The following is a 25,971-nucleotide window of genomic DNA, read 5'->3' on the forward strand; positions in this document are numbered from 1 at the left end:
ATACCCTGGAAATGTGCGTATGCAAAATACAAGGGAGTCATCATGCAGCTCGAGGAGTGAATGCTAATTAGATCCAACAAGCGCAGACACATGGATCAGGGTCTATTTGCCAAGCTTAATTTATTGGTAGACACTATACCTTCATTTTCTCAAATGGCACTGAAGTCCGTAACTCCTCAGATCTTCTGAGAATGAAAAATCCACCCACCGACCCATTGATAGGTCTTAAATCTAGGAAGTGTGGGAACGATGAAGTATAGTGGAGCTACCCATTCTCCACTGGGCTTTTTGAAACCATGCAGAAAGCGGGATTAAACTCCAACAGTTCATGTCCGGGGTGGCCCAGCCATGCCAATAGCGGCTGTTTCAACAGGCGATTATTATGTTTGGAAGTGGCGCAACACAGTCTGCGAGATGCCTTCCGGCCCGGAGACTGCAAAGTCAAATTCGACTCTTGTTATGATAGCACATATCAGCTATAGACTCGTCGACACGATCCGTCGATGGAAGAAACATCCTAGTCGTCGATATCTTTCAAGGTGGGTTCGACGGTGAGTGGTGAAAATATTCAAAGAGAAGCGAAAATACTTTTCCCAGTATTATTTCATATATTGTTGGCTGCACTATGTAGTTGAGGCTAGGCCTGAATTGCGAATACGACACAGTATCAATATGCTTGCTGCTTGAAGCGGAATCGGACGACCACAGGCTACGGGAGAAAATCTCTCTTAAGGCCGTATTTCTCCTCAAATAATATGATTCCCCATTGCTCCGGTCTTTAACAGGTTTCGTCATTGCACAACTAAGCAATCGGGAACTCTGCAATTCGCCCCAACTGCAATACGTGCAGCCAAAGCTAACGACTTTGCTTTGTTTGAAAAGCAGATGGACTAGGCACCGCCTTGCATTAAGACGAATAGCTCGCGAAACAAGATCATTGATTCCACATTTAACGCATTGCCAACTGGTTCTCCTAGGGCCTTGCAAAAATTATGGGTGGACTAATCAAAAGTCGTCATCCCGGGTCGATCCAGCCCGTGGGTCGTGTCCATTCTGGGCTTGCCCGCTAGTGGAGTCGATGATTCACCCTACCGGTATGTACATTGCCGGAAACCGGGTCAAGGTGCCGCGGTTCAAGGGTGGTAGCTAATAGACCAGGGGCTATCAGGCAATACACGCACTATCAATCAGAATCACAAGACATCATTCTCTGGTTTTGCAAAACAAACATGAAAGTGCTCTTCGATAGTCTATAGTTGTTTCAGGCCAAAATCCGAAGCATCTGAGAACCCTTTGCGAGCGGCTGTATGAGTGTCGTTGGGAAGGCAGTGTCGTCGTAATAATTTATGCCGTTGGTTGGGTTTTTGAGAATCAAGGTGCAATCTCCGGTGCAAATCCTTCCAGTCATTCACAGGAAAAGCTTGGGCCCACCCGCTGCAACGAACATGACGAAAACCATGTCGTCCGAAGGTAAACCAACAGAACTTATGTTCAATAACGCCCTGGTCTCTCCAGCTTAGACCATGTCCTTTAAGGATTCATGGACCCCGGTGTGATAAGCTCCCTTTGATTCGGTTTCAAAGCCCACAATATGTATCCACATCACGGACTTTAGTCTTCTATTTGGCTAAGTCATTTGAGGGCATTAAACATCCGCAGGTCCAACGTAAGAACCATTATGTCTTGGTTGCATAGCCGGTGCCACAGGGTAGCAGTCGCAGATAGGAATGGGGAACAGTCCGAGGTCATTGAATAGAGAGAATCTTTTTTCTAGGATAAAACCACCCACCAGACCATTCCCGTGGCTTTCTGGCGATTTTCAAAACACTTTCGCTTGATTCCAATATCCCCTTGGGTACTATTTGACCCGATTTACCTCTAATTCACCGACTCCCAAGTTCAAGTCTCCTCTGTCTTGGTTTCTCACATATCTCACAAGCCTGTCGATATAAGAAACATGTTGCCGATGGTATGGGATTACATTATCGTGGGCGGCGGCCTTGCCGGCTCCGTTATTTCGAGCCGAATGATTGAGTACAACAAATCGCTGAACATCCTCCTCATCGAAGCCGGCGAAGACACTCGATCGCGTACTGATATATTGTACGCGAATGCTACCAATCTCATGGGAGGCGAACTAGACTGGCAATACCCAACTGAGCCTGTCACTGCACTCAACAACCGCAGCTTTATCTTCAACCAGGGCAAGGGTCTCGGTGGTGGTGCAGCCATAAACGCCTGTGAGTGATACACATAAAAATATATCCCTTTGTATTCTAAGCTAACACTAGCCAGGTGGATACACCCGCGGCCCGAAGGTTGACTATGACGAGTGGGCTGAGATTGTGGGCGACTCCCGCTGGAGTTACGAGAACCAGCTTCCCTGGATGAAGAAGGCTGAGGACTGGTTCAGCTCCAACAGCACTGCTCAGCACGGCAATGGCGGCCCTCTTCATGTCGCCTCTGTGTCTTCTACAGGTCGGACTTATCCTCTTCGTGACGTCGTCGCTCAGGGCTGGAAGGAAATTGGCGTCACAGCACTCCCTGGCCTCGATGGCAATGCTGGAAACAATCTTGGGCGCGCGGAACTCACTGAGACCAGACACAACGGTGTCCGCGAGCTTCCGCCTGTCATTTACCCACTCGAAGGTGTCACCATACTGACGGAGACTCTCGTTGAAAAGATTCTCCTTGTCAAGAATTGCACCACCGGTGAGCTGCAGGCTGTAGGTGTCCAACTTACCAATGGTACCCAGATTGCCGGCAAGAACGTCATTTCAGCTGCTGGGGCCTATCGCTCGCCCCAGCTGCTTATGCTTTCGGGTATCGGTGATTCTACTGAACTCCAGAAACACAACATCTCTGTTAGGCTGGATCTCCCCGACGTTGGAAAGGGTCTTTCTGATCACATGTCTTTCTACCAATTCTGGAAACTTAAGAACCCGGAGAATGGCTACGCTGTCGGGTCCAACAACCCTCTATTCAGCCAGCCTGAATTCGGCATGGGATACCCCATCGACTGGGTTACCTCCACAGGAGTTGACAAGACTGGCCTCGCTGCCGCAATAGCCAAGGATGAGGGCGCCGCCCCTGATGCCACGTCTCACCCTCTGCTGAAGACTAACCGCACGTTCCTTGAGACATTTGTCATTTACCAAGCCTACAGCGCTTCCAATCCCACTGTGCCTATGGATGGCTCGCACATCTACACCAATCTCGTCTCCTTCATGCCGACGTCTCGCGGCACCGTCAGCCTCAGGTCCTCCGATCCAGCCGAGGGACCAATTATCAATCTTAATTACCTCAACACCGAGGTTGACCGTTATGTCTACCGTGAGGGTGTCCGCCATATCACCAAACTAATGCTCAATACAACTTTTGGCCAAGAGTATATCCTTGGTGAGGCCGCCCCGGATAATTTTAAGCCTGCTTCACTTGAGGACACTGACGAGTATCTCGACTCTCGTTTAGCTGAGGGTGGGCTTACGACTTGGCATCCTCACGGAACATGTGCCATGGGCAAGGTAGTCGACTCCGAGTTCAAAGTTATGGGTGTCAACGGCTTGCGCATTGTCGATGCTTCCGTACTACCTATTCCTATGGCTGCACACCTCATGGCTCCACTGTACGCTATGGCTGAGCAGGCGGCCGCCATCATCACAGGCAATTCATGAGAAATTTTTAGATAATATTCGCTGTCAGTATGAGAACTGTATCGATTATATATCATCAGCGAGCTAAACCAATTAGACTTGAGCTGCTTAAAATCACGATGTGATTGCAAGCTCTATACAGTTGGTCGGATATGAATCATTACAAATGGCTGATATATATATATATACAGCTAGCAGCTTGGTGGCATAAGCATTATCGCACACCGAACTCATTTTTTTGCATTTGCAAAAAAGAAAGTCTTAACATAGCATAAATCACACGTCTATTGAATAACATACATGTTGAAACATGTTTCCATACTTCAATTGTAAATTTCTCTATCAAAACAGTAATGGCAGTAAGTATTATCGACCCAACCAGGGATTCTGATCTTCTTGTCAATATTGTCATCCCGATGGAAAGTTCGTTTGAGGCTGCAAATGTGCTAGTTGGAATAGCAAAACAAACTTATTGTAGCAATTTATATGTACAGTGTATAGCTATTTCGTAAGGCCACACTGGATATCTTGTAACCGAAGCGCTTTGAAAAACTAGCGATCCAACCAGCAAAGTTCGCCTAATGACATGGGTGTTTTCTTTTTTTCAATTAAGGGTGGTTCCACACTTCCAGTTTTTGTCACATCGCATTATTAGTCGTTTGTACTGCTCCAACGCCTAAATCCCCAGCCCTAGACAACAAATCGATTGGATGCTCGGGCCAACAGTTTTCATTTATGATCCGCCATACTGCATATACACCTGCTTATTTCGGCTGAGAGTACCTCCCTGTCCCTGCTTATATAGCCAGAAAGCTCTCGTTTGTTGGAGTAGGGAATATCAAACCAACACGGTTCCCCACTGCCACTGACCTGCATAATCATCCTCAGCCAAGAAGAGGGGTAGTTTGTGGTGTCCCACTCAAAGATAAATAAATGGCTTCCGGTCGCTCTTGTTGAATCATTTTGCACTCTGTTTAGCTACATCTTCTCAATCTCTTCTGCAATGGCCGACAATTCGATTGCTTCTGGTTCCAACAAGAGCCCCGAGCCTGTTAGTAGCTCGGGACCGCTCAACGATCATGTACCCCCTCTTGTTCCGGAACTTGTGAATTCAGCCTCTAACCACGGTGTTATCCTTGAGGCTGAAGACAATGATGTAAGTAATGATGAATAAACTAGCAATTGTAATGGTACTGATTCATTGCTGCAGTTCAGCGATGACACTGCGTCAGACAGAGCGACTGTAAGCAAGAGTTCCTCACTTATCCACTTCCAAATATGTCGGGATTTTTAATTTAATCTTTCTCAGAGTGTGGCATCTTCTAGCACAAGCTTGTCCAGTTCAATTTTTCAACATCGTTTGGAGAACGGAAGGACTTACCACAAGTACAAAGATGGGAGTAGGTTTCCCTCTTCTTCTCATCTGCATGTGAATATTTTCTGACAGAATTAAGAATATCTTTACCCCAATGACGAGAAAGAAAACGATAGGCTAGGTACGTTGCCTTTCTTAATTCAATAGATAACCACTCACGGTAGATCCAGATTTACAGCACAATCTCTATCTGCTTACCTTGGATTACAAGCTCGGTCTTGCTCCCCCGAACGACCAAAATTCCGGTGTCAAACGTGTACTCGATATTGGAACTGGCACTGGTTTATGGGCTGTTGAGTTTGCCGATGATCACCCGGAGGCTGAGGTAATCTTTTTTACACCACGTCAAAATGACTAAATACTAAACGAGACCTAGGTTCTAGGTGTTGATCTCACTCCTGTTCAGACTAAGTTGTATGCACGTTTTTGTTTGTAGGTCTCTTCACGTTTACTGACCTGTCTTAGTGTCCCACCGAATCTTAGATTCGAGGTCGACGACATCGAGCAGCCCTGGACGTATAGCCAACCGTTTGACTACATCCACATTCGCGGCATGACTTCGAGTATCTCTGACTGGCACGACTTCTTAAAACAAGTCTATAAGTTGGTTGTTTCTAGAACCCTATAGTACGCTATATACTCATCTTTCTAGTGGCCTTGCTCCTGGTGGCTATATTGAGTTGTTCGAAGGCCACGTGCGCACTCAATCCGACGATGGAACTCTAACACCAGACCACGCAATATGGCACTTGCAAGACAAGCTCGAAGAATGCTGCAGAATTCTCGGTCGTCCTTTTGTCCACGTTCCAAGTCTTGTCCCTATACTGGAAGAAGTTGGTTTTGTCGACGTGACCATAGCCCCGTTTAAGTGGCCTATCGGCCCATGGGCGAAAGATCAGCACTACAAAGAGCTTGGCGAATGGGCGCTTGAGAATGCTTTGGAGGGTCTCGAGGCCTGGAGTATGGCCGCTCTAACCAGAGCTCTTGATTGGACCAGTGAAGAGGTTCAAGTCTTTCTCCTTCAAGTGCGGAATGAATTTAAGAACAAGAACATACACCATTACTGTCCTCTGTAAGTCCCCCTTTACACAGCGACCCACCTGTTCCTTCTTGTTTCTCTTTGGTATTAGTTTGTTTGTGGCGCATATAATTCTAATTATAGGCACAGTTGGGTGATCTATGCTAGAAGGCCGCTTGAAGAAGCGAACTAAGAGGCTCGATCTTTTGATCAAAGCCAACCTGTTACGGCCCAAGACCGATTTACACCTGTTTCTACTTCAAGAACAAGGTACCCGAAAAGGAATATAACGGTTTCATGTGGCTGTATAAAGTGTCAGAAGTACGGTTTTTATTCACTGCAGGCAGCACTCCATTTCACCTATACAGAATAGCATAAATACCATGTTATTTGTAAAAGATACATGTGACCTTAGTCAGATGACTCTAGATTTACTAAGCGCTTATGTTGAGCTGACTAAACATCGACTTAGAAAATTAAGTCACGTACTCGTAATCACAAAAGCTGGTTGAATTATTAAGCAATTAGAAGATTATTAAAATTCAGCAACAGTCAAATATAAGATGTAAACAAGAATTTACCATTATAGTTTTTATTGGCATGTAACAAGGAGAGCGGATAGCTGGAAGACGCTCATTTGGAGTCGCATCGCTAGTTATTGCAATTAACAAACTTACTTAGAACCCTGAAAATTAGAAGTTCGATACTGTTATATTGCTATATAAATCCTAAGAAGAAAAGCAAAAGAAACAGAGTGAAGACTTTATGCTTAACTGAGTCTAGTTGATTGGATTTGTAATGGTAATAGAGAATAATTCTTACGCGATAAAATCATGACGAACTTTACCAGGCGGGGTTGGGTGCAGCAGTTACATAGGTTTCTTCCCGGCGACGACTCCTTGGGTCACCTTTTAAAAGTTTCATCTATTTGGAGCGGAAGATACTTAATTTGACACAACTAGGACGGGATATTTCAAATTTAAACAAGGTGGAGATAGTCTATAAACCAGTGTGACACAAGAAATGCTCAGCATGCCTATGTCTCTAGATGTCTCCAACTGATATCATCATCCAGATACTTTATCAGCTAATGTCCAAAAAACTACAAATTTGGTCAATTCACAACATGACTATACGTTGAAGCAGATTCGAACTATATATTTTCTATTCTTAACCACTGGATCTTCAAAATATCTCACTCCTGCCACTCGGTATTGCCACTTTCGCCGTTGGATTTTACCAGAAAGAACATCGTTAGGAGTGACTCAACGAGTCTAGCAACCGAGACTTTTAAAGGGGTTATATAATATCTTAATAACTAATTACGACGTAATACTAACAGACAAGTTATTACTGGCCTGTGTAGAGCTAGCCTCCAGTACCAAACTGCTATTTGCTGCCGCTTTATCCGCATATCGTACGCCCCTGTCATTGATAATCCCCACAACCAAAAATCCCTCAAGTCAGAAAAGGACCTATCAAACAAGTTTAAGGCTCCAGTCGACTACTTTATAGACAGGGGCGAAAAGACGGGTCTTTATAAACATTCAGCGGTTCCGCACACTCCTAAGATTCAATAAACAACATTGTTGTGCTTCCTAATCTGTATTGATTTATCACTATCTAATATGGCTGAATTCTTTATTAAAGATCAGGATCTTGCCGCCTTGAAGGACAAGGTGGTCATTATTACTGGAGGGTCATCGGGGATTGGTCTCGCTACCGTCGACACGCTGCTTTCAAATGGAGCTTTTGTTGTCAATGCAGACATCAACCCCCCAACCCAACAAGCCGAAGGCTCATACACATTTGTCAGGACCGATGTTGCCGCATGGGCGGACCAGGTCGCCCTGTTCAAAAAGACAAAGGAAACTTACGGTCGTATTGACCATGTCTTTGCCAATGCTGGTATTGGTCCTCGTGCCAACTACCTTGCTACAGAGGTTGACGAGAATGGAGACCTGAAGGAGCCAACACATGCGTTATTGGATATCAGTCTGAAGGGCGTTATGCACACGGCTACACTTGCGATATATCACATGCGACAACAACCCGCAGGTGGAAGCATCGTCATCAACGGATCGTCAACTGGTCTGCAACGACTTCGTGCCGTAGACTACGGTGAGTTGCTTTTTTCCAAATCTTGTACTTGCTGGACTGATAATTTCTGTAGCCACCGCCAAACATGCTGTACTAGGTTTTGGAAGGGGTCTTGTACCACTCCTCGAAGCAGGCAAACTGCCTATTCGAGTCAACACTCTGGTGCCAACATGGGCGGATAGTAGTGTATTGCCAGACCTTAAATGTCTAATGGAGAAGATTGGCGTTGAGATACAGTCTGCCGAAGCCGTAGCTAGGGGCGCAGCTTTCTTAATGGCTGATCCCTCCCGAAATGGTCATGTGGTTCATGTACAGCTTGGAAAGTACAAGGAGATCGATGAATCCATCCTCCTTCCCGCCTTTGAGTCCATCAAGGGTCCCGATTACCCAAGTGAGGATGAAGTTCTTCGCCGCCTACAAGCGCTTGCAACAGCTGGATGACTGTAAACTTTACCAAATATGAAGTTAAGATAGGGTTTAATACCATTATTTCTCATTAAGTCTCTAGTCTTCCAGCACTTCTAGAGCTTAACCATGAAGATAAGTATAGATATTTGCTTAAGAACAGAAATTATTTATCTTTACCCGCCTTAAACGCATTTATTAGCATGTTTAACCAACTGATTGAAAACCCGGCGCTACTCACAGGAGCTTGGAACACAAACCTATTAATGTTGAAACCAGTTTTCCTGTTATCTTGTCTAACAAAAGCTTAGTGCGTGTGGTAACAACCCATTTAAAAAAAATATACATTGGTTTGAAATAGGTTTATAAATATAACTTTAAAAAACAGACAATATAGTCAATTTACAAAGTCACAGCGTGTCTTTTGTAGTTGTCCAGCTTGATGTTCTGTTAATCTTCCGTCTTTTTGACTTTATAATTGAATTTCCAAGTTTTTGTATATAGAAAATCACGCTATTTAGTGATTTGAATTTGATTTAGACCATGTTTTTAGAGATTAGGAATGCCACTCATATATGCTCCAGCTCTTTGTAGACGAAACTTACGCGGTCACGTGACGCATCTGTAAATTGAATTGCATGTAGCATTCTTTTTGCATACGTAGCATAATTAGCTGACACAATCGAATGAAGGCTGCGCAAGGACCTATGGCTCCACACCAGTTTGAACGGTCTTCTTCCTTTTTTGGAAAACACGCAGTCTACCGATCCGCTGATATATGCCTGTTACCTTATTTTTTCAAGTAGTTCCAAACCTATATTTGTAGCCCTACTATATTCCCAAATTTTACCAGATTAAGACGTACACTTCTCAGTGTGTCCTTAGACAACCATGCCGTCGAAGCAAGGAACTCCTCACCATATATATACGACTATCAATTACTATAGAGACCCTGGTGATGGAACTGAACACGCTCCGAGTCTGGCCGGCAAGCGAAGCACGTTTAACCAACCTTCCATCGAGTTGGACACCATTATCACCGACATATCCGGAAGCGAAGACAAGTACACACTCGACAGTCACGGCTTCCAACTCTGCTCTCATATAAGTCAAGAAAAAGATTTTGTTGATGATCGATGCATCAAAGAAATATACTACCCAGAGGTGGAAAAGCTGCTTTATAGAGTGTAGGTCGACACAGCAGTCCTACATAAGGCTATCAAACTGACGGATAACTAGCACCGGTGGCTCCCGAGTTTTCATTTTTGATCACACCATCAGACGCCCAAACCCCACGGCGGCCCATTCTGATGACGAACGCCGACCGGTGAAACGAGCTCATATCGACCAGTCTGAATGGGCTGCTATGAATCAGGTCACCCGTCACCTAGGAGAGGATGCTCCTCGCCTCTTGCAATCGCGTTTTCAACTCATCAATGTTTGGCGTCCGATCAAAACAATCTACAAAGACCCTTTAGCGGTTTGTGATTCTCATTCAGTGCCAGATGCAGACATTCTCGCAGTCAAGTTGATTTACCCAGACTGGGTAGGAGAGCCGTGCACGATTCTTCCCAACACTAATCATCGCTGGTATTACAAAAACCAACAAACACCAGAAGAGGTTATGCTTTTCAAATGTTACGACTGGAAGACGGATGGACGCGCTCGGAGGGTCCCTCATGCTGCTTTTACAGACCCTGAGATGATTGAGAAAGACCCAAGGCAAAGTATAGAAGTCAGAGCACTGGTTTTTCATGAAGATGATTTAATTAGGTCCTGATTTCCATACTCAATTCACACCTGCTGGCATTTGGCTCCACTTTGAAGCAACTTGGTGCAATTCTGCTGTCCTGTCCTCGCCGCCTGTGCGCTGCACTTCGGCGTTGTTCCATTTTCGTCCAAGCCCGAGCCCCAAAGAATATTGAAAACATTCTTCTAGTTGATTTAATGCCCCTTGCTTGCCAAATATAGCCGGTGTCTAATTACTTGTTACTTGTCCTACTTTTGATTATTTGCTAGGTTTTAAAGTCACCAACCTGATGAACTACTATGGCATTGGCACAAGACCACCTATTCCTTGCGGCGCGTAAAGACCCTTTGTTTTCTATTACTATCTTCTTTCTTGTTTGCGTAAGTCATTCGAGCACAAAAGTCCTCGGGAGAATCTAATACTTTAAATAGTGCAGTGTTTATACAATATACCATGTTATTTTCAACCTATTTTTCCACCCGTTAGCAGCCTTTCCAGGGCCGCTGTTGGCACGCTCGTCCCTAGTAAGTCGGTAGATGGTCAGACAATGGAAGGCGGTCTAACACTTAGCTCAGCTATGGAGAGTTCGGCATTCCATGACCGGGCATTTTCATTTAGCAATTCAGGAACAGCACAAAAGACTCGGTTGGTAAAAAGTAAATTATGTATGAAAATAAACAAAACTAATGAATATAGGCCCTGTGGTGAGGATATCTCCTAACGAGCTGTCCTTTGCATCAGTGCCATCGTGGAAGGATATCTACGGGCATGCAGTTGGAGGAAGGCAAACAATGACAAAAAGCGAGTTTTATGACATTTATGGGTCTGGTTTTGGATCCCTCTGCATTGGAAGTGAAAGGGACCCCAAGAAGCATGCGCATATGAAGAAGACATTATCGGCTGCGTTTTCAACAAAAGCACTTCAACAACAAGAAAGCATAGTGCAAAACTGTGTTGATGGGTTTCTCCTGCGGCTCGGGGCTGACGGCACGTCTATACAAGGACTAAATATGACAAAATGGTTTGAGATGGTTGCATTCGACATTCTAGGCGAGATGGCTTTCGGGGAAAGTTTTCACTGTGTTGAAACAGGTAAAATCCACGCGTTCATTAAAACATGCCTAAATGCTAATATTTTTAACCCAAGGGAAATCGCATTTCTGGTCAGATATGATTGTTGATCATCTCTTCTTCGTCACAGTCTTGGACAATCTGCGTCGCTACCCTGTTCTGGCAGCCATTGGGCGAAAGTTACTTCCTAACTTAACGGTCTCTATTCGCGACCGCCATTCTGGCTACAGCCGAGATAAAGTTAAAAAGTATATTCTTATCCACATGAGTCCCTCATGCTTCATTAGCTGATTAATTCACTAGGAGGCTTGCCAATGAGTCAAGACGAAAAGACTTCTTTACAAACATCTCTCAGAAGGTTAAGATCGGTGAAATCTCTCAAGAAGAGATGACAGCTCATGCGTCAACACTAGTGTATGTTTTATATAACAGAACTGTGTTACTACCTTTATACTAACTTTTATTGAAAGAATTGCTGGCGGAGAGACGGTCGCTACATTTCTGGCTGCAGTGACATACTTACTCCTAAAAAATCCCTTGGTTTATTATCAACTTCAGCAGGAGATCCGCAAAAGTTACCAAAGCACTGAAGACATAACAGCTATGTCTGCGCAACAGCTTCCATATTTACAAGCTGTTATAGCAGAGGGGTTAAGAATGTACCCTCCCGGATCACAGGGATTTCCACGAACTTGTCCTGGAGCTATTATCGATGGGCACTGGGTTCCAACAGGAGTGAGTTACCCGTTTATTCTGCGTTAATTTGGGTGTCGCTGTATTGATGTCATGAAACTAGACAGAAGTTTACACTAGTGCCTGGACAGTGACACATGATGAGCAGAACTTTCATAGTCCATATACCTTCAAACCCGAAAGGTGGTTGAATCCAATTCACCAGGACAACTTAGAAGCGAGTCAACCATTCTCTCTTGGTCCTCGAGGCTGTCTCGGTAGAAAGTATGTACTCCAGAAGTCGTTCTCTAAGCTAAATACTTTAAAACTAACCTATGCGCTTAAACCCGATATAGTTTTGCTTTAGTTGAAATCAATTTGATTTTAGCAAAAATGCATTTTGCTTATGATTTAGAATTGCAAGATGTAGATATAGACTGGGTCGGGCAAAGTCATATGCATGTAATGTGGCGGAAGCCACCGTTGCACGTTAGATTTAGGCCCGCTCAGAATTAAGCAAGCATAATTATTTGCAACATGACGAGGTTGGGTCGGGTGATTATTTCCAGACTAGTTGCAAGCAAGCTTACAAGGCTGGATGGAGTAAATCATAATGTGCGAATATCCTCACCGGGTTCTTTCCTGTATCCTTCAAGCATCGGACTTAGAACAAAAGCGATAGACTCCATTGCTATAAGTATTCAAGCGCCCCGAAACGGAAATTCCCCGAAAACCTTATGCGCCTGGTAATATTTTGCTGCATGTAAATGCGAAACACCCGAAACCGCAAACGGTCGTGTTCATTTCATCTTAAGGGCCTCCATGTCTTGTTTGAAGCAACAATTAAGACAAATGCACTAAAGATATTCAAAACGCTTTTATTTCATCTCTTAAGATTCTTTCCCCTATTGATTTAAAGCACCCCTCCATGGTTTACTCGATCGGTGCATTGTCAAATTACCACCATGACCTCCTCTAAAGGCTTGTCTAGCAGGATTGCAACGGATGATGCTGACTTGCAAGTCGTCTCGCTGCAAGGCCTAATAGACGGGCATGATATAGCCAAGCAACACCTGTTAAAATCATGTACTGACCTGGGATTCTTCTACCTCGATTGCCGCAATGTCGATTCGGGACGGGTAATAGATAAGGTCCAGTCCATGTACACTTTAGCAACATCATTTTACGACCTACCGCAGGAAGATAAGTCCAAATGGCTGGTTGATAGAGATCATGATGAGCATTTAGTCATGGGGTAAGTAAGTGCGTGTATATGTCATTTTTGAGCCTTCTTAGACAATAAGCTAACTAGCCAATCCCCGCACGCTAGATACAAACCCGCGGGTCATGGAAATGGACCTGTGGAAGGAAAGAAGGATGGCTTCGAGGGACTGATGGTATGGAGACCACTCAGACTCTGTTGGTTGCAGTGACTAATTCAAGTTAGCTTTTCGAGCATCCTATCTCCAAAATTATCGATGCTTCCTCATTCCCGGGTCCCGACATCATTGCAAACCAACTTACGCCACTGAAACAAGCCACGTCTACTTTTCGTGAAATTGGGATTCTTCTTCTGACTCGATTATCGGATGCTTTGGGCTTAAATGAAAACCTAGCATATCAGCAATACCACCGCCAAAACGAAGTTTGCCCTACAGCTCTTGGTCTACTCAAGTACACCATTGCTGAAATGGAACAAGACAAAATTGGACAAATTGCTCACACTGATGCTGGCAGTTTATCAATCGTCTTTACTGAAGTTGCCGGTTTGCAGGTACTGAAGCCAAACGACGATCAATGGTATTACATCGCACCTAAACCTGGCCATGCAGTGGTAAACGTTGGGGATGCGCTTCGCTTCATTTCCGGGGGGATTCTGGAATCAAGTCTACACCGCATCATTCCGCATAAAGACGAAATGAGAAGACATAAGTATTCGATTGTATATTTGCTGCGACCGGAAATGAATGCAGAGTTTATCGACGCGGAAGGAGTGGCATGGAAGGGCTTAGAGTGGACCAACAAAAAACATGCCGTATTCCGTGCCTCAGCTGACGAGCAAGCAAAAGGAACATTTCTGACCGGAAGAGATGGTTATGTAGGACATTGGGATCCGGAAAAAGATGAAGATGGACAAACGATCACTGTCAGATAGATAGCGGTGTAAACGATCTTTAAAAAAATATAAAAAGGACTTGGTTTCGTCTACTATGAACGGCTAGCTTTATTTAAATGTCTTGGTCACTTCCTATGAAACCATCTGAGGCAGATACCGATTCTGCTGCAGCTAGAACAAACCAGAAAGGAAACATTTCTCTCTGTAGTGAAACCCCGAACATCGATTCAATTCCAACGTTCAATCATTGTCTGAAACCTTCTAATTAATGGAGGACCAATTTCATCTTAGTCAGACCTTGGGCTTATGATGATGTTCATCGGCGGCTTCTGCCAAAGAGTATGCATTTCCGACTGAGCATGCCAATCAAGCGATGGGTCAATCAGTTGCAAGTCATATTTGTAATGGATCTTAGCAAGGATTGTACGCATTTCTAACCAACCTAGGCTGCGAGAAAGAAACAACATAGTCAGTCAACAATACGACTTACAATCACCGCATCGTATTGCGATGTTTGTCTACCATAGATAGCAAGTTTTCATACCTTTTCCCAAGACAGTTTCTTGTACCAACAGAGAATGGTTGACTAGCTTCAAGAATGTCGATTTGATTTCCGTCCAGCCATCTATTTGGGTCGAAGACCCAAGGATCATGGAAGTTGGCGGATGACATAGAAGCTGCGAAAGGATTAGTGGAGACAATAGTCTACAAATCTAAAGTCAGCAAAGAGTTAACTCGGCGTAGTGTCATACTTTCAGAGGGAAGGGAGAAGGATCCCAAGAGGTATTCTACTTACGCCTCCAGGAACGAAGCAGCCGTCAATTATATCGCCACCTTGAGGCACGACACGCGGTAAAGGAAATGGTAGCGGTGGGTACATCCTCATGCCTTCCAATATGACTGCGTTCAGAAAGGGTAGCGCCTGTGTTGATGCGCCATTAATTTGGTTATATGAGGAAAATGTGCCCCTTATTTCACCTCTAAGTTCCTTCAGGATGTCATCGTTCTTTTGCAGGTAGTAGGTGATGCATGAGAGCGCTGTCGCCGTCGTTTCGCTTCCAGCAATTCTATAGTTCCAATTAGTGCCCATCAATAACAAGTTGGGTGCCAGGATTTTCAAGAGCCATACACAAAATCCGACGAGTGGGCTGCTATTTGAATATCAGAGAGGTTATCGACTTGTCGATGCTCCAATATTTTTGTCAAGAAATCTTTTCGGCTGCTTTCCTGATTGATCCGTCTTCCACCCGTGTTAGCTCTTAGAAAATTATGCATTACCTAGTTAATGACTTACTTTTGAACTAGCTTCATAGTGTATGCTTCATGTTTTCTTGTATCTTTGAGAACTTCATTCAGTAGCTTGGGGAAAATCTGCTTGACGACGTATCCCACAAGGGGAAATCTGTTGAAACAGTCCGCCAAGGCACCCATCCTAAGGCTTTTAGTCACAATAGAGACCCAGGGATGTTCGCTTCCTATATGCCATCATCTAATCAATGCACTAGTCTTGATACTTTGTGAGTTTATCTTACCTGAGGCAATTCCACCAAAAGATTGACCAAAAGCCAGACTACCAATGATATCAAACGTCGCCAAGTTGAACCACATCACGATATCAATCCCAGTTGAGGCACTTCCTTTTACGCCTATGCAGTCTACGAAATCATCAATCGTCTGGCTGATGAGATGTTCCTGTTCTCGAAGTGAACGGTCGGAGAAGGCATCACGAAGATATCTCCGCATGCGGGCGTGCTCAGTCTGGTCGCGTACGCTTACAATGGAATGCGCTTCAGCTGCAAAATTTCCACCTTCATAGAAATCACTCTTGATGAACACCTTGTGGCCTTTTCTCTTGTCGTAAATATCTTCCCACGATTTAGCCGTGTTAAACGAGAGCTCATTGGGTGCCACCCTCACGACCGGACCTAGAGTTGTAAGGTGATTAGGCCACATCATACGTCGAGATTTCAAATTATGTGACACTTACCATACTTCTGGTGAAGTTTCAACAGCTCGTACGGCTGTTGTCCACCTAAAAATCTCCGACAATGAGAGAACTAAATACACAGTCATCAGCATCGTTGTCATCCTCCTGTGAGAATCGCTTCCCAGTTAGAACTTACGTTGCTGAATCTCGCTGTGAAAGGCCCTGGGAACCGATACAAGGGATGCTTTCGAATCCTGGTCCATTTGGTGAGAATAATAGAGAATAATATCTGTTTTGTGGCTTCATGTAAGCAATACAGCAGGCATGTTGGCAATGTGCCCGAAACGTACCAGCATAAGTGCCCAAGCAGCTACACTAGTTACCGGCAGGCTTAGCGAGCTCATGATTAGCAGGGAGCAAATAAGCAGAGTCCAGTATAGACCACAAAGTCTTGGTTGTATGCAGTATTATGTGATCTACTTCTTGTGATAGTTGTGTAGCAGAAAAGCTTTGCGTCAATATGTGCAGGTTGTCACCGAAACCTAAAATGGCAATACTCCGAGATTTAGGGACTGTCGGAGGCTAAGAAATCCTGACAAGGATTTCTATGCCGCTATTTTATTCACCTATGGCAATTTAGATTTTTTTTTAGCAAACAGTTGTAAGGATTCACAAGACCTGGTTTGAAGTAATGCAATCCTGCGAATCGTCGCCAATTAGTAGGTTGAGCACACTCGTACCATCCGCGGCTCGACTTCTTTTTCATCGAAAGCTACAGCCAATATGACCACACTCAAGATTACAGAAGGTGACATACCACGTCTGGATGGTAGAACTGCTATTGTCACAGGTAAGTGGAAGATAACGGATATTACTTTCAAATCATACTCGTGATGGTTTTGTCTGACCAGGAATAGGTGGTTCATCCGGCATTGGCTTGGCCACTGCAAAGATCTTGGCCTCACGTGGCGCCAAAGTTATGGTTCTTGATATCTGCATGCCCGATGAGACTCTTCCTTATTCCATAAAATACTATAAATGCGACATCAGTCAGTGGGCTGAGCTTAGAAATGCCTTTGCAGCTGCTGGGCCGGTTCACATCGCCGTTGCAAACGCAGGAGTGACCGAAGATGGAACATATTTAACGGATTCTTACGACAAGCATGGAAATCTTCTTGAGCCAACTTACAAAGTGATCGATGTTAATTTTCGAGGGACCCTCAACTTTGTCAAGCTCGCATTGCACAATATGCAGAGAAACGGGATCCAGGGGAGCATCGTCGTTACATCGAGCGCCACTGCATATTCGGCAGAACAGTCACTTCCGGTTTACAGTGGAACTAAAGCAGCGGTAGGCCACAATAATTCAGTTTTCATTGAGATAGATCATTAACAATCGCAGTTGATTAACTATTTGCGTGCTATGCGCTCTACTATTCGGGACACTGGAATCACTATCAACGCTGTTGCTCCAGCCGCAACCATTACGAAACTCTTGCCATCAGACTTGGCCGCTCCAATAATCGCAGCTGGCCTACCTGTGAGTAAAGCGCACTTCGTCGGCTTGGCAGTTGTGTATTCTGCAGTTGCAACCGAACCACAGAAAGTTAAGGCCTACGGGAAAGACACTGCAGAATGGAAGCAATCCCCAGGGCGCTGGAACGGGAGAACCATTATGACACTGGGTGAAAGGTACACAGAGTTAGAGGGCCCAATAGCGGACTGTCATTGTATCTGGTTTGGTGAACAGAATGCAAGAGAGACCAGGTTACAACAAGCGGCAACTGACTTTCGAAACAAACTTTGAAAGTATAACTAGTAATTATGCATAGTAATGTTATTTAGAAATACTTGGTTTCATGCAAGTTTATAATCCCGGGTTCCCAGCTGAATCTGACAACTAAAATCCGAATTAGAAGGAATGACTTGAAAGAAAACAACCTTCAAGAACTGATTGCATGGTCCTTTTGACTGTTCCCATCGAGAACAACCTGTTTTCTACAATTAAAAGAAGCATCCAGGAATTTTGGTTGCATATTTCGCCAGCTCGCAGCACCATATATACAAGAACAATCACACATAATCTGAACTATTTTTAGTATTCATTGTTGCCAGCATTCTTTGTCCTACATTTTTATCTTTCAACTCTCAATGTCTTGTAAATCTGGCTTTGGATGCCAGTCCGCTATTCCCTTAAAATTTCACTCTGTTTTAAGTAAGTTATGTTGGTGATATTCCGTTGTGTCTAGGAGTTTGGGTTCGCAAGATGTAAATATCGCTCGGTTTCCTTTTTCGCATATGCCGATGTCTCTGTATCGCAACATTTCCTAATTCGTATCACCGATTAAGGTACAAGTAAGATCCCATAGCATCGTCAAACATACTTGTTTCATCTCAAGTACGGAAACCGACAACGCAACCGAGGTGTTGAATGCTAAGAACCACCCAGATCATCGTTGCATTTTCCTCGAAATAACGAAGTTTGAATTCCTGATTGTCATACACTTCTTTGAAATGATTTCTTTCCACACCTTTGCATCGTTGCTGTTTTCTCTTAGGACAGTGCCGCCAAAAGAGTTATCGTCACCAGAGAAAATCAAGTCAAAGCGTTATGGCCCGAACGAAGCACCACCGCCAGCTATCTTCACCGCCAGAATTCATCCACTTGAGCCAGAAGTCTCGGCTGAGGTGAACAGCTTTTTTCTCGACCATTGGCACTTTGATAATGAAAAGGCGAAGAAAAAGTTTGTTGCTGCAGGCTTCTCGCGAGTCACGTGCTTTTACTACCCTGTCGCTTTGAATGACAGAATAGCCTTCGCCTGTCGACTTCTTACACTGCTCTTTCTTATTGATGGTAATTAAACATCTCCCTGAAAAATTAGCACCTGGCAGCATCCCGCTGTCGCCGGTCTCTTTTCTTAACAAGTCACACTAACTTCGATTTTGTGGTAGACCTCCTTGAAGACATGTCATTAGCAGATGGATCCGCCTATAACGAGAGATTGATTCTTCTTTCTAAAGGTGAAGCCGTCCCTGATCGAAGTGTGCCAGTGGAGTGGATTACGGCCGAATTATGGACCGAAATGCGAGCATGCGATAAAGATCTTGCCGATGAGATCTTGGAGCCGGTTTTCACGTTTATGCGAGCACAAACCGACAAATCTCGCCTCAGTATTAAGGAATTAGGGCACTATTTGAAGTACCGTGAAAGAGACGTTGGGAAAGCGTGAGTAGCTGTTGAAGACTTTGGTTAATATTGAAAAGGACGCTAATTAGATTTTAGATTGCTGTCTGCTTTGATGAGGTTCAGCATGAAGTTAAATATCAGCTCAGAGGAGTTGAAATCGGTTGAGAATATTGAGCTGAACTGTTCTAAACACATTTCCGTTGTGAACGACATATATAGCTGGGAAAAAGAGCTCAAGGCCTCTAGCATAGGCCACGAAGAAGGTTCGGCGTTGTGTTCCTCTGTTTCTGTTTTGTCATCGGAGGCGGGCTTACGTATTTCGGCATCCAAGCGTGTTTTATGGGTCATGTGCCGCGAATGGGAGTTGGCTCATCAAGAACTTGTTTTGAAGAGGTTGGCGTCTTCCGAACCATGCAGCACGGATTTAAAATCGTTTATGCAGGGTTTAGAATATCAGATGAGCGGCAATGAAGCATGGAGTGAAACCACTCCGAGATACCATTCATCTTAGTTTAGACTATAGATCATAGATCATATATTTATTTAACAGTAGAATAGACACAATTGCATGCACCCTAGGAAAACTTCCTTTTCTTTTTTCAAATCTCATTTCTATTGATTTAATGTACGGTGTGTTACATCTTCAACTTGTCGTGTCTATATACCACTCGGCGGTTGGCAGCTAGAAACGACTTATGCAAGAACTTTCTCTTTTTCTAAAAGAAACTACTTATTCCCAAGGGACTTTAACTCTAATATAATCCTTCTTGTTTTTGTTTTTAAGTGGCATTGATTTCTCGACGCTTAGTTTTCAAACAGCGGCTTTCTTTGAAATTTAATTGTTTAACGCTACTCCATTGTCAATCTACTTATAGGCGTGCAGAAACATAAAATCTTATCTGATAGGGTTCTTTTATTTCAAGGATACCTGGTCGCAAGCCCCCAGATCCTTGAAGTATCTCAATTCACTAACTTCCTCTCACCAATTTCCGGTCGCGGCAAGGCGTCCAAGAGGAACGTTGGATTTCGACAATGAAACATCCGCATCATTGTAGTCGATCTTCTGGTTCATGATGGGTGGGAGGTCTTCTGAATTTCTACTGACCGCCGTCACCATGGCTTCCAACTTCTCATCGTGGGCATTCACAATGTTATCCGGGAGTTTGGCCAATGCTTGACTCAGATCGTCAATAATGTCCCGAACATCCTCAGTTCCGACCGAGAATCGGATGAAAGCCTGTCACAAAACTTCGTCAGCAAATAGTTCAGTTGAATTCAAGGTAATAAGCTACTCACTGGCGTGATTCCTGCTTCACGTCTATCCTTTTCAGACATTATGACGTGTGTGGAGTTCCAGGGGTGCGTTGCCAAAGTCTTCGAATCACCAACACTATAAACTTGTCAGAATATGGTAATTTCAAAATCATGCCGATCTCGATCACTTACTTGGTCTGATGAGAGATTACTTTCACATAATTCATGAGCATCTTGCTTGCTACATCCCCACCCTTAGGGCCGAAGGAAAGCACGCCTCCATAACCATTTCTAAGATACCTCTTGGCGTTTTCATGGTACTGATTCTTTTCGAGACCTACAAAGGGGTTTGTTTAGCAATTGTTCTCGCGTCCTATCAATATCTTCGGTGCGCACATGGAAGTGTAACATACCAGGATAGTTAACCCAGGCAATTCTTGGATGTGATTCCAAGAATCGCGCAATCTCTATCGTGTTCTTGGCATGCCGTTCACAGCGCAGACTCAACGTCTCCATCCCAATGAGAAGTTGTTGAGCTGAAGACGCACTCAGTACTGATCCGACCTCCATCAAAATATCGATCCTCATTGCCATTGCAAAGGATATGTTACCGAAAGCTTTCCAATATGAGAAGCTCATTGGACCGTCTTTCTTGATCATTCGAGGAAATCGGTCGCCGGCTGCGCCCCAGTCGAACGTGCCGCAGTCAATAATAACTCCTCCAACTGTGGTTCCATGACCGCCCATCCACTTCGTGGCTGAATGCAAGATGATGTCGGCACCAAAATCAATAGGCCTGCACCATGTCCCACAAGCACCAAATGTGTTATCCACCTTTATTCCAAGTTAGTTCTGACTATGTGAGTTCGATCTTGGATTTTACTCACTACGAATGGGACGTTGTTTTCATGCGCAATGTCCGCTAGACCTTGAAGGTCTGGAATGCTACAACGTGGGTTGCCAATGCTCTCGACAAAAATGAGTTTGGTGTTTTCATCGATGTGCTTAGCAAACTCCTCTTTTTTTTCCTGCTTAGCCCATTTCACTGTGATCCCAAGACGAGGGAGCAATGTTTTGAAGAGACTGTACGTGCCACCGTACAGATTGATGGATGCTACCACGTTGTCACCTGCCCCAGCAAGACAAATGATGGTGTTAAAGATTGCGGCCTGTCCGGAGGCAGTAGCTACAGCCGCAGTGCCTCCTTCCAAGGCAGCAGCTCTTTTCTCAAATACGGCAACCGTTGGCTAGTACAATATTTGTCAACTCTAAGATTTCGCGGTTGCTGGCAAGACTCCATGACTTACGTTGGAAATCCGGCTGTAAAAGTAGCCTGCCTCCTCCGTGGCGCACACTCTTTTGGCATGAGCACTATCGGTGAATACGAAAGACTTGAAATTCGGGTTTTAGACGATGCATGATTATAGCCAGGATGATCATAAGGTAAAACTTACGACACTGTTGTAGATTGGGACCGCTCGAGCATGTGTCTCTTTGTCGGGTCTATGCCCTCCGTGGACTTGGAGAGTATCGTATCTCAAGCCATCATCAAAAGCCTCGACTTTATAAGGCTGGAAAGGGTCATGACCCTCTGGAAGTCCATTGCTAGTAGCCACGTTTGGCAGCAAGGGTGTATCGTGGATTGGTTCGCCCATTGTTGGTTTGTTTGTAATTAGATAAATGAATCGAAATTGTCTTAACAAACATATTCTAAGGATTCTCATAGATATGAACCTGTATAGATAAACTTTGTCTCATTGCCTGTCTAGTGCCGCTGTGTTGTCATTTCGGCGGCCTGCCTATTTAGGCAGGGTAGCGCTTTTCGGACATCGGTCGTAGATGCTTTGGGTGCCGGGCCGCACGGTGCTGGAAACATGCACGTGGGGGGGTGGTTCCCCGTTTTTGGGTGGGGGGAGTTGCAGACATTGAAACCATTATCCTGTTACAATGTTCATCCCATTAACTAAGGCAGAGTATCAAACTGTAAACTGCATTCCAGTCACATTTTCTTCGTGAAGTTTTTACTGTGTTGTAACCACTTTGCCCTTCAAGATGGAATTCTTGTTCAAACTTGATGTTACATCTTTACCAAGCTTATCTTGTATACATGCCCTTGGCAACTTAGGCTGGACGGTCACCTATCTGTTTTTTGCTGTCGTTTTTGTTTCTTTCACGTACAATCGCTTTCAATCTGAGACTCAGAAGCTTGTTCCTGGAGTTTTGGTTGTGGGCGGCGACGACAGACAAAGTATCAAGGCTAGCAGAGAACGTTTTCGCGAACATGCAAAGGAAATGTTGGACGAAGGTTATCGAACGGTACGTGAAAGAAGTTTTGCAGGTGTTTTCTCTCTCTTTATTTCTATCTCCTCTTTTTTCATTTCTTTGCAGTAGCTGATCGTTTATAGTCAGGAGGTGGATTTTTTTACGTCCCTAGTCCACTTGGGGAGCGATTAATGATACCTTGCGAATACCTCGAGGAATTGAAAACAGCTCCAATTGAGCAAGTCGACTTCGTTGCCACATTCATAGAGGTACGCAACAGAAGATCCACCACGCAGTAATGCAGGTGCTTATGGATAAGATGTTCGAAGGTAAATTTACCACCATGGGAAGCCGCTCAACATTGCACCCTCGAGTTGTAAAAGCACAACTGAATCAGCATCTCGGTACGTTCTCAGGTCTATGCAATTTTTGTTTCTTGTCTTTTTAGTATTTTGCTAAGTATTTTCAAGCCACGGTGATGCCCGCCGTTCAGGCAGAGATTGTTGACGCCTTCAACGACATATTTCCAGTGTGTGAAGGTATGATTATTGACATACACTTATGTTATACACCCCAGGACTGATATGATATTTTCAGATTGGACACCTGTTCCTGTAGTAGAGACATTAACCCAGGTCGTCGCGAGGGTTTCAAGCTGCATGTTCGGCGGTAAAACCTTATCTCATAACAAGGAATGGGTTCAGTCATCTATAAACTTCGCCATTGACGGCTTCATCGGCGCTCAGAAGCTTAAGAAGTATCCAGAGATTCTGAAGTCATTGGTGGCGCGTTTTATTCCCGAGATCCAGAATATTTCAAGACATTATGCCGCTGCAGAAGCTGCTGCCATCCCTCTGCTTGAGGCTCGACAACGCACAAAGGAAAAGGCTGCAGACCTACTCTACTGGATGGCCGAGCAAGCTAAGGATGAAGAACAGGACATGAAGTTTCTGGCCAGCATTCTCTTGAAGGTCAGTTTTGCTGCCATACACACAAGTGCAGCAGCACCTGCACAACTCATATACGACTTGTGTGAGCGACCTGAGTTCATCGAGCCGTTGCGCGAAGAAGCTCTTAGCGCAACTGGTAAAGATGGTGTAATTGACAAATCCGGTTTTCTGAGAATGGTGAAGATGGATAGTTTTATGAAGGAGAGTCAGAGATTCAATCCCCTTCTTTTAAGTGAGTGAAGTTGTGGCCAATAAGCATTTGAACGACTGGCTAATCAGATTTGTTTCAAATAGTCACTTTCGAACGTGTAATTCATCGGCCATTCACTCTATCTTCGGGGTTTGTAATCCCTGCCCGTACAACTATTGGTATTCCAGCACAGGCAATTACTATGGATGAATCTCTATATCCGGACCCTGAGGTCTTTGACGGTTTCCGTTTCTCTAGATTAAGGGAACAACGCCCAGATATGGATGGTCGTGCTCAGTATGTTGCCTCGAATCCGGCATCATTGGGCTTTGGATATGGACGACATGCTTGTCCAGGACGCTTTTTCGCTTCGCAGGAGATTAAAGCTATCATGGCCTATCTTTTACAGAATTACGACATGCGTTTCTCGCAGGGTCAATGTCGGCCGGAAAGCTTGCGAGCGGAAACCCAGTTTCTACCAAACCCAGTAGCAACCGTAGAGTTCAAAAGGAGAAGATTATAGGGAGAAACTGCATTTATCTTATTTTTATTAGAAATACTATTTAGTATAGTTACATTATCAAGTCATTTACTTATTTACGTCACTTGCAAGTTCAACATTAGGTAAATCTGCGTCTAGTCCAACCTAGACTCAACGATGGAATTTATCTTCAGTCACGGCCTATAACCATAATGACTAGGCAGTGTACCGGTGCATCTCAGCGGCATGGTCTTCAAAACACATCCTAGGGCATTCATTGCAACGATCTCTTGGTGAAAAAACAATACCGGTACATTTCCACAAAAAGCCTAGTCGATACTGTGTACCGCACTCTTCGGGCAGTTGCTTAATCAGGCAATTACCGAATTCCAATGTGTCAGATTCATGCTTCTGTATTAAGGCAAGATTCTAAGGCCTAGCCGCAGCCACCTAGCTGACTTTGGTTTTAAATGCAGAAGCCTCGCTTACACGGTGAGAATTGACCGCCTCCCGATGTAGCTCAACCCTTGGTCTTGCTACAAGAAAGGTGGATCTGAGCCGGCGGGAGATGCACCATGGGAGCTAGGCACTGGCGAAGCGGATGTTTCAGCTTACTAGTGGTTTCTTGTAGTCATGTGTTCGGGCCATAGATTGTATATCGTGCAAAGCTGCAGGCTGGGAAAGACAGCCAATACTCTAGAGAGGACCAACTGCCATTTCCGCAGGACGGCCAATTCCGTACACATGTCGCAAAGTCAAGGCAATATTTGAAACTACTGGCGATGTTCCATATTGGGCGTCCCCGGAGCCTACAGTTTGGCCGCAATACAGGTTTAAAACCAATGTAGTTTCCATTAATGCATTGATGCTACAGCTGCCTTGGCTCCGGACACTGACTAGTGCGAAAACCAACCTAGCGCTATGTCCGGTTGGTTGCTTGATCATATTAAGCTTTCACTACTGCATGGGGCGTCGGAGAAGCCATGGAATAGACTTTCGAGGCGGAAAACCTTAAAGTATTCAAACCAGATTCGGCCTTCTCTTTTCAGGGACATAGAATTATTCAGGTCTTTTTCGGACAGACGTTATTCGCTTTTTGTCTGTTGCAACCCCTCTCCTAGGGTTCAAATCAATTGGTTTATTTTACAGCCATATGCAAAAATCCAAGTCTGTTTTCTCATCGGGGTCGTCGTCAACACTACCAGGTTGCATTTAAGGTCCTTGAGAACTGTACTAAGTCACTCCGCGTTAAGAGGCAAGGTACGTTGATCGCCGCGTATTCTCGATAGTTAAAAGCATTATTTGAGGTTGGATTCAGTATACAAGACACAAGCAAGTTATCTATAACTACATGTATGTACTTATCGGGTGCGATGGTGTTCCGCTTAGGGCTTCTTTCAACTCCCGTATCCTCAGAGCGAGGGGTCTCAGGGCACTCTGGTGCGATTCCCACCTTTCTCTTTTGGCATGAAATCCCAGTGTTTCCAGAAGGCTTCCAAGGTGCCTAGCTTGTAGTATAATCAAAAGCCCGAATACCTCGCATCGCTCTTGAACAGTGTC

General features: G+C 44.4%; 6 protein-coding genes across 6 annotated transcripts; 4 read left to right on the forward strand and 2 right to left on the reverse strand.

Moving 5' to 3' along the window:
- Positions 1-1,957: 1,957 nt before the first annotated feature.
- On the forward strand, positions 1,958-3,674 carry EsH8_VI_000008 (GMC oxidoreductase-domain-containing protein; the record flags this gene model as incomplete). The annotated part of the gene is made up of 2 exons (XM_083271261.1): positions 1,958-2,240; positions 2,296-3,674. The coding sequence occupies 2 exons, from the start codon at positions 1,958-1,960 to the stop codon at positions 3,672-3,674; spliced, it is 1,662 nt and encodes a 553-aa protein (XP_083126435.1).
- Positions 3,675-4,656: 982 nt separating this feature from the next.
- On the forward strand, positions 4,657-6,239 carry EsH8_VI_000009 (class I SAM-dependent methyltransferase; the record flags this gene model as incomplete). The annotated part of the gene is made up of 9 exons (XM_083271262.1): positions 4,657-4,809; positions 4,864-4,896; positions 4,963-5,053; positions 5,108-5,149; positions 5,199-5,353; positions 5,405-5,442; positions 5,494-5,631; positions 5,681-6,100; positions 6,197-6,239. 9 exons carry the CDS (start codon positions 4,657-4,659, stop codon positions 6,237-6,239), a joined length of 1,113 nt encoding a protein of 370 aa, XP_083126436.1.
- A 1,435-nt stretch (positions 6,240-7,674) lies between these two features.
- Positions 7,675-8,587, forward strand: EsH8_VI_000010 (uncharacterized protein; the record flags this gene model as incomplete). Its single annotated transcript, XM_083271263.1, has 2 exons — positions 7,675-8,167; positions 8,220-8,587. 2 exons carry the CDS (start codon positions 7,675-7,677, stop codon positions 8,585-8,587), a joined length of 861 nt encoding a protein of 286 aa, XP_083126437.1.
- Positions 8,588-15,450: 6,863 nt separating this feature from the next.
- On the reverse strand, positions 15,451-16,350 carry EsH8_VI_000011 (uncharacterized protein; the record flags this gene model as incomplete). Its single annotated transcript, XM_083271264.1, has 4 exons — positions 15,451-15,635; positions 15,693-16,085; positions 16,148-16,192; positions 16,284-16,350. The coding sequence occupies 4 exons, from the start codon at positions 16,348-16,350 to the stop codon at positions 15,451-15,453; spliced, it is 690 nt and encodes a 229-aa protein (XP_083126438.1).
- Positions 16,351-20,253: 3,903 nt separating this feature from the next.
- Positions 20,254-22,183, reverse strand: EsH8_VI_000012 (O-acetylhomoserine aminocarboxypropyltransferase/cysteine synthase family protein; the record flags this gene model as incomplete). The annotated part of the gene is made up of 7 exons (XM_083271265.1): positions 20,254-20,511; positions 20,571-20,664; positions 20,721-20,865; positions 20,942-21,362; positions 21,416-21,775; positions 21,836-21,919; positions 21,983-22,183. 7 exons carry the CDS (start codon positions 22,181-22,183, stop codon positions 20,254-20,256), a joined length of 1,563 nt encoding a protein of 520 aa, XP_083126439.1.
- A 950-nt stretch (positions 22,184-23,133) lies between these two features.
- On the forward strand, positions 23,134-23,980 carry EsH8_VI_000013 (cytochrome P450; the record flags this gene model as incomplete). Its single annotated transcript, XM_083271266.1, has 3 exons — positions 23,134-23,194; positions 23,261-23,329; positions 23,388-23,980. The coding sequence occupies 3 exons, from the start codon at positions 23,134-23,136 to the stop codon at positions 23,978-23,980; spliced, it is 723 nt and encodes a 240-aa protein (XP_083126440.1).
- Between the last annotated feature and the right edge of the window lie 1,991 nt (positions 23,981-25,971).

The sequence above is a fragment of the Colletotrichum jinshuiense genome, chromosome 6, assembly GCF_051148585.1.
Source record: "Colletotrichum jinshuiense chromosome 6, complete sequence".
In the NCBI taxonomy this organism is placed as follows: domain Eukaryota; kingdom Fungi; phylum Ascomycota; class Sordariomycetes; order Glomerellales; family Glomerellaceae; genus Colletotrichum; species Colletotrichum jinshuiense.